This window comes from Podarcis melisellensis, assembly GCF_964234715.1.
Source record: "Podarcis melisellensis genome assembly, chromosome: 1".
NCBI classification, from domain to species: domain Eukaryota; kingdom Metazoa; phylum Chordata; class Lepidosauria; order Squamata; family Lacertidae; genus Podarcis; species Podarcis melisellensis.
In genome coordinates, this window is record NC_138528.1 from 74,797,269 (window position 1) to 74,809,171 (window position 11,903).

Consider the following 11,903-nt stretch of genomic DNA (forward strand, 5'->3'; position numbering starts at 1 on the left):
TCCCTTTTTACTATTTTTATATAGCACAAAGATTCACAAGTCAAAAAGATTTATATTAAGATTTGCACTCAAAACATCCAATTGAGCAGAAAAAGGCAATGGTAGGAAAAGATAACTATGGGAATTTAAATGCAGATCTATTAATTATTGCTTCAGTTAATATCATTCATGGCCTCTAGTAAGCTTCCACTCCAAGCATGAGAAACACAAGTATGACAGAACATGAGATTGCATGTATGGGTATTCATAAAACATCAGCTACCTTGATAACCTGAACACTGGATCCCTCTTTTATAACACATGCTACCGCTGAGCATTTACCACAGCATTGTCCAGGGATTTCCTTGTATTCTTGGGCCTGTATTTGAGAAAATATGGAAAGAGATTCATAAGATCAAGGAGGTGAAATAGCTAGGTTTGCAGATAAATTCCTGAAAAGCTGGCAATTTACAAAAACAGTTTGTAACACTAACTTACCACTGGGCAGTTTTTGTCACATGCTTGTGACACACATTCCACCGTGTTTATTTGGCTTTCTGGATCTTGCTCAACAGAACATCTGCACGTTTCACAGAGGCCTCTTGGAACAACTGCTCCAGGCTAAAGAAGGGCAGAGGAGAAATGGTCCTAAATAATTCTAAACTGTTTTCATAAATCAGAAATATCACAAATGTATGCAACTGGTCTTCCTCCACCAACAGAAAGCCCATTGACCCAGCATAGGCTTCCATAAGTGTCATGAGCACGGAAGTGATTCAGTGATTCTCTCTCCTGCTATAGCTTCCTGCACCACCTGCCATGTTGTTCTGTGGGGTTCCCCAACCCTCTGAAGCATATTTGGGGCTTGGGAGGGGAGCAAGTGACACACTAGGAGGGGTAAAAACTGTAATTTGCTTTTCTTTCTGTTCTGCTGACGGAAGCACCCACTGGACCATAGAGCTTTCTGTCAGTGAAGGATCACCAATTGGATGCAGCTTCTTCATTTAATCTTGAGTATACAAACTCATTTAATTCTAAGAATGCTTGAAAATGTGTGAAAACAAAAAAAATTCCTTCCAGTATCACCTTAAAGACCAACTAAGTTAGTTCTTGGTATGAGCTTTCGTGTGCATGCACACTTCTTCAGATACACTGAAACAGAAGTTTCCAGACCCTTCTATATAGTGAGAAGGTGGGGAGGGGTATTACTCAGAAGGGTGGTGGGAATGGGTGATTGGCAGATAGCTGTGATGAGCCTGTTGACGACTCTTAACGACTGTAATAGGTCTTACAGGAAAAAGCAAGGGGTGAGAAGGTGAAAAATGGCTTTGTCATGTATAATGAGATAAGAATCCTAGGTCTTTGTTCAGACCAGGTCTCTCCATGGTTTTAAGTTTGGTGATAAGTTGCAATTCAGCAGCTTCTCTTTCCAGTTTTTGTTGTTTTTGTGAGCAAGTGATTTATACATTTACCAAACAAACAAACAAATTATTGCTTCTAGCATTCATTATTATAAAATGTACTTACTTTGTAGAATATGTCTTTGTCAATACAGCCGGGTATTTTCACTGTAAAACAGAAAGGTGCAATGGAATGAATCTTAAAATTTTCTTTTCAGTGATAAGAATAGAATATTGCTGTGTATGCTACAGAGTATGCATTTTAAATGCATGTAAAACACATTCTCAGCCACAGGCTCAAATAATTCTGGAAATGGTAATTTGCCAAGGATTCTGGGAATTGTAGCTCTGTGAGAGGTAAACTAATGTTACCAGGATATATAGTGTGTCCAGAACCTTTGAAGGCAAACAAGGAAGTACCAATGTAGCTGTGATTCAAATGGTTTCTTGATGAGTGTGCAATGGGTTCTTCCAGTAGAGTTGTTTGAGGAATTCAGTCTTTTAGGAAGTCCAATACAAACTAACCTGATGTGCACCACTCATACTAATGCACAGATCAGAATTTAACTATCCACCAGATTTCAAACTTCACTGAAAGCCACAATCCAGTTCTCAGTAATTTGAATATTTCAAAAGATACATTTAAATACATATTTTGAGAGAAATATATATCCTAAATAATATATGGTTTGGGAGAAAATTTGTTTAGTAAATGTAAACAGGTATTTAAATTTGAACATTCATGGTGATTTCATTTGAAAATGCAGGTCAGCATGGAAATGGGATGGTATGGGTTTATGGGTACACACATGTGAAAGTGATGTGGGCAGGAAGTGGATGGATCCACCCTAATGTCTACTCCTAGTAACCATGCCAGGATCAAGTACACAAGCAGTAAGGATTCAGCTTGAGGTTCTGCAAACCCTACCTTATGCAGGTTTGCAGAAATGTGTGTGTATATGTTACAAAATATCCTCTCCCAAAAGAAAATCTTACAAAATACCCCTATTGCAAAAGAAGCCCCAACAAAACTGGGACTTGCCAGCAGCAGCTTAATTGACCAGCTTCTCAGCAGATATGAGATATATAACAAATTAAGTATTTGCTTCTTCAGAACAATTTAAGGATTCTTGCAACAGGAAATAAAAACAGTTGAAGAGGCAAAATGGCCACTGGAATGCCAGCTCATAGCATGGGAGGTGGGGATGGAATATGGCTCATCTGGAGGGTGGGGAGTTGTAGAGAGAGAGGAAGAGAGAGGGAAGGGGGAGGGGAGAGAAGTTTCAAATACTCCTGAGAAATGTCATGTTTCAGTTCTTACCACAAGTGGCTTTAATGCAGCAATCTCCTGGCAGCTTTTGTTGTTTTAATTCATATCCTACTGGACAGGTCTCAACGGATTCAGGACAGTAACTAGTGTTGCATACTATATAAGACAAAAAAAAAAGAAAAAGCCATAAAAGAAAGTCAGGATATTTTCATTATAACAAGAACATACAGGGCATTTTTCAACACTCCAGTTATGTCCAGAGAAACATCTGCTTCCATTATAACAAGAGCAAGAATGTCTGAAGAAGAGGTGTGAATCTCTACAGGATGTTTTCAGGCTCCAACTCCTAGCCCCTGTGGCCAATGGAGATGCAGTCTAATAACAGCTGGAGGGCCACAGGTTGCCCAACTCTGCCCACCAGCACTCATGTAGTATGGATAGATTAACCACTATGCCACATGATTTGTGGCACAGGGCTTCAGTCCAATTGTAAGACCTCCTGTGGTGTAACTAATGGGAATTTACCTAAGTGGGAAAGGTACCCATTTGGAAGTGGCTGCTTTGAGCTATTCAGAATGGATTGCATCCGACATTGCAGAAGCAGAAGGAAATTAAGCATAATGGACCTTTCCCTTTTGCCTCCTCCCTCTTCAGTCCCCCGTACCCACACAAGCCTCTTAAGCCAACAGGCTGAGAAGTGATAGCCTCTTCTACTAGACAGCATGGGATATGTGGGGTAGTCACCTTGAAACTCCCAGGAGAAAGGATAGGGTATGTATGTATGTATGTATGTATGTATGTATGTATAAAGAAGATTATGTCATTTGCAGTTTCAGTAGGAGGAAAGAATCACCCAAAAATGGGCAGAGAAAACTAACATTGGTACAAGATTTCTCCAGCTGATTCTGGGCATTTCCACCCTCTCACTTCAGACCTAGATAACATTGCCCATAGTATTTAGCAGTCCCCCCACCATCAGCCCCGGAAAAAGGCTTTTTAGGAGGATACAGGAGGTAGAAAGGAAGGGAAGGGGAAGATCGGTCGTGTGAGCTGTCTTCCGCTCATGCAGCACCGGATTGAAGCATGATATATTTTGTTTCAAACAGGCAAGAGATTGTACTTACCACATTTCATCTGAGGACAGCATTTATCTTCAGGTGTTGTGACACTGACAGGCACAAAGCCTTCAAATTCACAGCGTTCTGGGACAGGTGTTGCACATATCTTTGGTGTACACTGCACTTTAAGAGTATATTTTTCACAAGTACACTCCTTGCAGTTGCTGATCCAGCTTGCTCCAGGCTGCAAAAAAATAATTTTCAAAATTGTATTTAAAAGAAAATAAGATACATCATTCCTAAATTTGCCTTGTCAGAGATCATGTCAGAAAGAGTGCCATCAACATATATCAAGGCTGTAAATACTTAGCTGAATAATCAGTTTAATTACTTACTCATTTTTTTTTTACAAAAAGGGTGCCTCCAATTAATCGGCTGATTAAAGCCATAATAATTAATGTACAATTGGGGGGGGGGGACGGGACCATAGATGCATCTTAAAAGAGGCACTCTGTACTGGGTGAGACCCCTCACCTTCTATTCTACTCAATTCACTACATCATAGTTGTAGCGCCCCCTAGGCTTGGCACCCAGCACAGGGGAACCAGTTGTGCTGCCCTGAATTGGCCTCTGCTCCCAACACCTTCTGAGGTGACCCATCCACATTTCATGAAGTACATATTTTTAGTTACCTCCTTGGGCATCCCGTCTGGTCCAGTACAACCTGAAAGAAATGTAATAACAGAGATTTTTTGCACTGCTGTTCCTAAAGAGTCCTGGAGCAAATTTAGCTATCTGAGCAAACAGGCCACAGCGCCATCTGACATTGTTATCTGGGTCAAAGGGCAGTGAAAAGGTGCTGGGACTGAGGTGCTGCCAAGACTGAACTGTACCAGAAAGAACAACAAAAGTTCTTGTGGTGCCTTAAAGACTAAACAACTCTGTGGGAGGAGTTCAACATAGTGCTAGTTAAGTCAGCACAAGCATTTCTTGACTCCTTCAGAGCCAGATGCAGGGTTGCATGGAGGAAGGAGAAACAGGGAATGCCCTGCTGCATTGGTGGAAGACCTTGCACAGGCTTCTGCTAGCACGGCTCATTCATTGAATCTTGCCTGTTATTTATAATTATTTAAGCTGCTGCAAGACTCTTCGGCTATTTTTGTTGCAACAGACTAACATGACTATCCCTCTGGAAGTTGTGGGCATGAAAGTTGTATCTACAGTAGCCAGGGATGTCATGTTTGAAGGATACATGGAAATTCCTCATTGTATCAAGACTCTATTTCCTTCTGAAACTCATGCAAGGTGACCACTGATCACATAGCATTCTCTTGAGTGATTATTACTGCTTATTGAGTTACTCCTGTTGTTTCTGGAAATCACTTTCTCTTGGGTTTCTAAGGGTGCTTCTGTCTCCCTGCTGAGGCTACCTAGATTAGGCTGACCTGAATTGCAGCTGAGGAACGCTCCATATAGTGTTGCTGCAGTGTGGTACTCTCTTCTGTCCTTGAAACAAAAGCACTTACCACATTGTTCTACACAGATATCATTGTAGGAGTTGAAGAGCTTGGTTCCAGGAGCACAGAAGCAACCTTCAACTATGCCAGTGCCATTCTGTTGACTAGCCCTGCTGCAGAAAGAAAGCATGGGTTACGGTCATACAGCACCCTTTTGCATTGTGAAAATTCAGTCTGTGCCTTGAATAATCAGCACTGTTAAGAGCGTGATGACTCTGAACTGAGTTCAAATCCAGCATGCTATTGACTACATAACACTGGCTCCAACAACTGGAGTGAAACAGACCTAAACAGAGATTCCGTTCTTTCCTTACCTATTATCACATGTGGGAGGGTTGATAGGGCCACATGGGTCATATACTTTGCCTTCAGGACAGCTGTATGCTAAACATGGTGAGAAAAATAAACCAAGGTGAACATAAAGACATACTTTGATACACTTTACATTTACAGCTACTGCAGCTACAGTATGACTTTCCCCACACTCTTCCTCTCCTTTTACTGGTAGTTAATGGCATGGGAGGGTCTCTTTGTTAAAAAGAAGCAAACAGAAACCAACACCCTAAAATTCTAGCCACATTTCAACATGTTTAGTTGCCATATATTCTGCTTCTATTCATATAATTATTTTTATTAGATATGCTTCCTGTGAACATGATGGCACATTCCTGTGATCCTAAAGACAGAACACTATACTTAAATGAACCAGAAGAGCCCAGACTCTAGATCTCATTTGGACATCTGCCCTCTTAAAGCCTCAGTAAATGTATAGCTGAAGAGGTTCTCAAAGGCTGAGAATGTCCTCTCATCTTTCTGTATTTTAGTCATTAAACTACAATTCCCTAAGATGGATCTATTTACAAAAATAAAACTGACACATGCAAAGTATTTAATGAACAAGGCTCCCATGGCTGTATAATTTGTGGAGAAACTGTGGCATTGATTAACACTCCAGTACTTACGGCATGAACCATTAGTCTTCGCTCTCCAGTCAATGCAAACACCTTTAGAGGCACAGAGTGAAGCATATATCTCTAAGCCTGAACACTGCATGGTGGTATTGACTATGTGGCAAGAATCAAAGGAGCAACCTTGGTGGAAGGGCTTTGGAGGTATGATTTGATGGCAATCAGAGAAGACTCTGTAAAAAAAAAATCACAAAGACATGATAATCAGGGAAGACTCCGTAAAAGATATCATAAACACTTGACATGAACATACATTTTTGAATATGACTATTTTCACTTCTGGGATTTGAAGAGCTGGAAAACAGGATTTTAAAAAAAAGGTTTCTCAGGACTGAATGTTCATCATGGTATAGAATTTCACGCACATGAAATTCAGCTTTCACTAATTTCAATTATATTCACAACAGAATTGTAGCTTTCTGGAAGAAAGATGTGGTATGGTGCAAAACAAGTCTGCTTTAAATGCACAGCAAATGAGTTGATTGCATCAAAGGTCTCCCAGGAGCTTTTTAAAAAAAGGGTTGTCGCAAACTAACTTTCAAACAAAGTTTCACAAGCCAAATTTCCAATAACAGCAACAAGAATATTATAACTTAGGGTTGCCATACACCCGGAATTTCCCGGATATAGCTGGGATTCGGTCAACAACATTTGTATCCAAATTTTCACTTTTTGAAATATGGCAACCCTATTATAACTGTAAATTGATTTTTTTCAGTGAATTTGTGGGTTTGAAATGCAGGCTTGAAGAAATGTGAAGCTAGGTGTGTTAAGACACCCTCTGCCCCGCAGACCTTTATAGTAAGAGGTAGGGCTGTCTAGAACTTGAGCTAAAGGGCCTTTTATATAGCTGTGCTCTTGTACAGAGAAATCCTATGCATGTTGGCTCAGAACTACATCCCACTCTATTCAGTAGAGCTGACCCCGAGAAAGTTGTGCATCAGACTTTAACATTATTTCCCCTTCTCCTTCCATAGGATACTTTTATTATATTATCTAAGCAGGAAAGCATACATTAGAACAATTTTCCTACTTACTCGCTCAGAATTATATCGCAAACAGGGGAAGGTTTGCAAGGTACTGCTGGTGTTGGTGTGACAGGAAGTACTGTTTTGTTTTTGCAGTAGTTCTTCTTCTCATCATCGACTTTCCAATGGGGAGCCATGTAGGGACAACTAGTTATCTCGCCAGTTGGTAAGCGACATTCATCTTTTCTGTCATTTGTACAGGTACCTGGGGGAAAACAAAACAGAATCAGAACAGAATTGAAGATAGAGAGTTTTATATATTTGCAACAAACTACGCAGTGTTTTGCATTCAGTGCGATGCTAGAATCACTGAAATACATAACATTTAAATCATGCTATTGATTGAAGAAACATTCTCCTTTCTTTTGAAGCAAATGTTGTGCTATTCCATTCTGAGTTTTCTCCTTCTCAAAATTTTCAGCAGTATCCAGGATACCTGGCATCCAGGATTTGGGGGGAAATAAATGAGATTTTGAGGAGGAGGGGCAGTCAAAGAGAGAAACCAAGGTGCTTTTTGAAAACAACAAAAGTGAAACTAAAATGAAAAACATGGTTCTGACTTAACTTTAAATTGGTAATTGGTTCCAAAGAGTGAACCAATGGTTGACGGAACAACATGGATTTTCATGGGAGTAAAGCATTATTTTCCCTTACCACACTGTCCTTCGGTGTTGTTGCCAAATTTGCTATATGGAAGTTTTATTGAGAAGATCAAACCGCTGAAGGTGATGACAGCCCCAAGCTCAGGAATCTCAACTACCATGTTGACACCAACCATGGAGACAAAAATGCCGTCTTTCTGGAAGCCTGGGTGGACAATCTTACCATCGAAGTAGATCTGTAAATGAGATTAATGTTGCAACAATGAGGAATTCTCTTTGCTTTGCTATGCTTTTTTAAAAAGTAATTTATCTACTTTTGTAGATATGTTGTTAAATTATTTATTATGGAATTTATATTCCACTTGCTCTACAAAAATAAACTTAAAGTACATGAATTGAATCTACACAAACAGCACTTCTGCATCCACATAAGATGTTTGACAATTTCCCCTTCTTGTGATAGCCTACTGTGTCTCAAGGAATACCACTGCACAGGGTCCCCTGAATGTCTAAGAAGGAAAGGAGGAGTGTGATTGTGTTAGGAATTGTGAAACTGAAAATCACTTTGAATCGCAGTCTTGCTGTGCTATTTAATATGTACAATGCTGCTTTTCACAGCTGACACACAGTTCAGATTTTTGTTCACATAACGTGTTGTTCACATTTTATCTGACTTCTTGTGTCCCTAAACTAATCTAATGTAAGTGAGTTGACTTGCACATAGCCTTTTTACAGTTGGCCATAACTAATCTAGGAGAGATTTCACTCTGTTAAAGATCAATAACATTTTCTAATAAGAATGAGACAGCAATGTTTTAACTTCAGAAATCTACATTTCTGATCTTGCAGTAAATTTCTGATTTCTCAGATGGGGGTAGAAATATAGGACAGGCTTACCCATGCATGTTCATCATCTGAAGACTCAGTCCTCATGTAACCCAGGAACTATAACCCCCATCAACCTCAGGCAGGACCAGATGAGTGAAGGCTGCTATACAGTACACCTACTGAAAATTCTAAGACATAGCTAATCATTTTCTCTTGAGTGTGGGCTTTGTCTTGGGTTTCCCTTTACTCACTAAAGTAAATATGCCTAGCTCCTTCAGTCCTGTTGCATTTTCTATAAAATAATACATCAAAAGAAGCAATTCAAGTAGTGTACATATATATTTTTTTACCTTGTTAGCTTCCACACCATCAAAGAGTTTGCGGGTTAGCACTACCACTGAAGTTTTGTAGTAAACAATGATAGACTGAGGGCATGAAAGTCCATCTTCAGCATCACAGAAGTAATTATCAATTAGAATCCTGAAGTTGTCGTATTTAGGTGTAATCTGCTGCACCAACACATATGTGCAGTTGTCCAGGAAAGTGTAGTACGTTCCATCAAATGTGATATAGTGAGGATCACCCCAGCCGCTACAAACACCTGATAAATTAGAGGGGGAGATGTTAACCATTAGGACTTAAGTTAGACTTTAAGAAAAGCATAAACAATGACTCAAACAAGAGTATGTTTGAGGTAATGTTTGCACCATGTAAACGGAGTCATGAGTGCTTCTTTAGAGATTTATTTTCACTCACATTCGCATTCATAGTGATAACAGCAGCCATCTTCACTGAAGACTTTGATTGGTGGGTACCCATTTTCACAAACAATATTCCTCACTGGTGGACACTGTACTTGCTTTACAGAAATTTTATTGTTTCCCTCACAAGTTGATACGGTGCAGTTTGATACCCATTTGTCACCAGTCTGTGAAGAGAAAAACATTGTTGCCACTGACACATAAAGTTAGGCCCAGCTAAGCTTTATGTACAGTTTTACATATAACTGATAGGCACTTCTTCTTTGGTTCCTGCTTATTTATACCATTTATACATGTACAAGTGAATGCATCCTACTTCAGAAATCTCCTGGTATCTAGTTTTCTTCAGCACCAACCAATCAGACGTTAACCATAGAAGCTTTGCACCTACATCAAGGATGGGGAACCTGTGGCTCTCAAGATGTTGCTGGACTCCATCTCCCATCAGCTAGCATGGTCAATGGTCAGGGATGGTTGCAGTTGTAGCCCAATAGAATCTGGAGGGCTAAAGGTCTCCAGCACTTGGTCATTTTGATGCTGCCAGCTGTCAAATATTGTCCGGTACTAAACACTATTGCCTGTTATTGAACTATCATTATCAAATATTTGCAGTGGTATCCAATGCACGTGTTCCATGAGTGAAAGGATTTCTACTTGCACACACTCCCCCCCCTCTCCTCATCCCATGGTCACCTTCCCCAAATCCCTCCAGGTCGGCAGGTAGGGGTATGGCAAGAGAAGAGGGAGGGAAAGTACTGTTGTGCAGCCAAAAGTCATTGCACTGGCAGAATGAGTGTGCTGAATACTGCCCTTTACACCACTGGAATGACAGTTATTGAATATTATTAATAAAACACATTGGGTTGTATCCAATTAAACTTTAGAGTAGTCCCATTGAAATTAATGGACCTATATTAGTCATATCTATGAATTTTGGCATCTGTAGTCTGGGTCTACTATACAAAACTCCTTAATCCTGTTATATTTTTTGTTGAATTACTTACGTTCTATGTACAAAGTCATAAATAATTTCAGGTTCCTTGGTTTATTCCACCTTACTTAGTTTGTTTTTGTTTCGTTTAACATCTCCTCCAAGGCTGTATCAAGTGATTTTAACACAGGCTACTGCACATACCTTTTCTGCCCCATTGGCCCCCAGCAAACACTGTTAAATATTAAATACTATTGCATATAGCTACCATGGCACAGTTAAATAACAAATATTGTTTGGTGAATATTCAGCAAATTTCCAAGAATACCCTGTTAATAATAATAACAACAATGTAGTCCTGTAAATGCCTCTTTGGAAGTAAGTCCCACCGAAACACATTTCCAGCTATGTGTGGACTGGATTATAATCTAAGTGACATTAAGATTTGCAGAGGAGAATTGTGAGAGGGATTGTTTGAAGCAGTTGATTAGGCAGTTAATGGTCCAGATTATCATAATTTTCACCACATTATATGCATTGTAACAAATTCTTCTGATTTGCATTGATTTCTGATTTACACTGAATCAAGCAGAGCCACTCAAGGCCACAGAGTCTGGGCATTCCCCTTCTAAAGTATTCTTGTGAGGTCCAAGCACTTCCAGGCACCTGGTTATGAAGCCTCAGCCTATGTATCTCCTCAGCCCGACAACCGCTTGTCACATGACAGATATTAAAATACCTGGATAGTCACTGGGCAACCTAGGCAACCCATTTACTGGATTTCCCAAGAGCACCTCTGGCTTGGACTTTTTGAATGCACATGCTAAACCCTCATCATGGGGGGTGGGAACACCTTAGCAAATATTATATTAAAAGCCCCCAAAGTCATGACATGTGGGGGAATCATGCAGAACTGATCTAGAGGCAATTTATTCCTACACAATAAAGAGAGAAAATCCACCACTATTCCCACACCTGTACTGCACAAATAAGAGGGCTCACTTGATACAAAGTTTGAAAATGTCCCCACCCCCAGGACTGGAGCACTCAGGTTCGGAGCTGGTAAAACTTCATGGATAATTGGAGTTACACCCCTACACAGCATTCAGGTGAATACAAACCTAACCACGAACCAGCCAAGAGATAAGCACTGCGAAGAAGTAAGGCTAATCCCTGTTGCCCTATTGAGTATTTCCAGGTACCCAACCTGTAGCTTTCTGTGCATCAACTTCCAAATGGAAAACATTATTTCAAATCAAGATGAAAAGAGATTGGTACCTTTAAGGGTGGTTTAGCATCTGGGCATCCAGGTTGCTCAGTGGTGGTAGTGGTAGTGGCAATGGTAGTGGTGGGGGTTGTGACAACAACTGTCGGAGTGGGTTTTGGTGTGGTTAGTTTGCATGGACCTTGGGATCTCTCAACAGAACATGTTTGACTACAAACAGCAGTGAAAAGGCAACCATCACTGTCTGTTTTATTGTAAATCGTATCACCTACAAAAGGGAATCAAAGAGTTAGACTGTAAATATTTCTAACATACAAAGGAGTAGCACAAAATAAT

General features: G+C 40.1%; 1 protein-coding gene across 1 annotated transcript in view; it reads right to left on the reverse strand.

Annotated features, from left to right (window-relative positions):
• MUC5AC (mucin 5AC, oligomeric mucus/gel-forming) overlaps positions 1-11,903 on the reverse strand; it is a 58,710-nt gene that overhangs the window by 4,722 nt on the left and 42,085 nt on the right. The window contains exons 32-45 of the mRNA XM_081903505.1: positions 11,621-11,835; positions 9,407-9,578; positions 9,001-9,251; positions 7,875-8,058; positions 7,230-7,425; positions 6,187-6,365; positions 5,539-5,608; positions 5,234-5,337; positions 4,400-4,431; positions 3,774-3,951; positions 2,701-2,805; positions 1,507-1,547; positions 478-600; positions 263-358 (exon numbers count right to left, since the gene is read on the reverse strand). Of these exons, the coding sequence (XP_081759631.1) occupies positions 263-358; positions 478-600; positions 1,507-1,547; positions 2,701-2,805; positions 3,774-3,951; positions 4,400-4,431; positions 5,234-5,337; positions 5,539-5,608; positions 6,187-6,365; positions 7,230-7,425; positions 7,875-8,058; positions 9,001-9,251; positions 9,407-9,578; positions 11,621-11,835 (1,946 nt within the window). The remainder of the gene's footprint in view (positions 1-262; positions 359-477; positions 601-1,506; positions 1,548-2,700; positions 2,806-3,773; positions 3,952-4,399; positions 4,432-5,233; positions 5,338-5,538; positions 5,609-6,186; positions 6,366-7,229; positions 7,426-7,874; positions 8,059-9,000; positions 9,252-9,406; positions 9,579-11,620; positions 11,836-11,903) is intronic.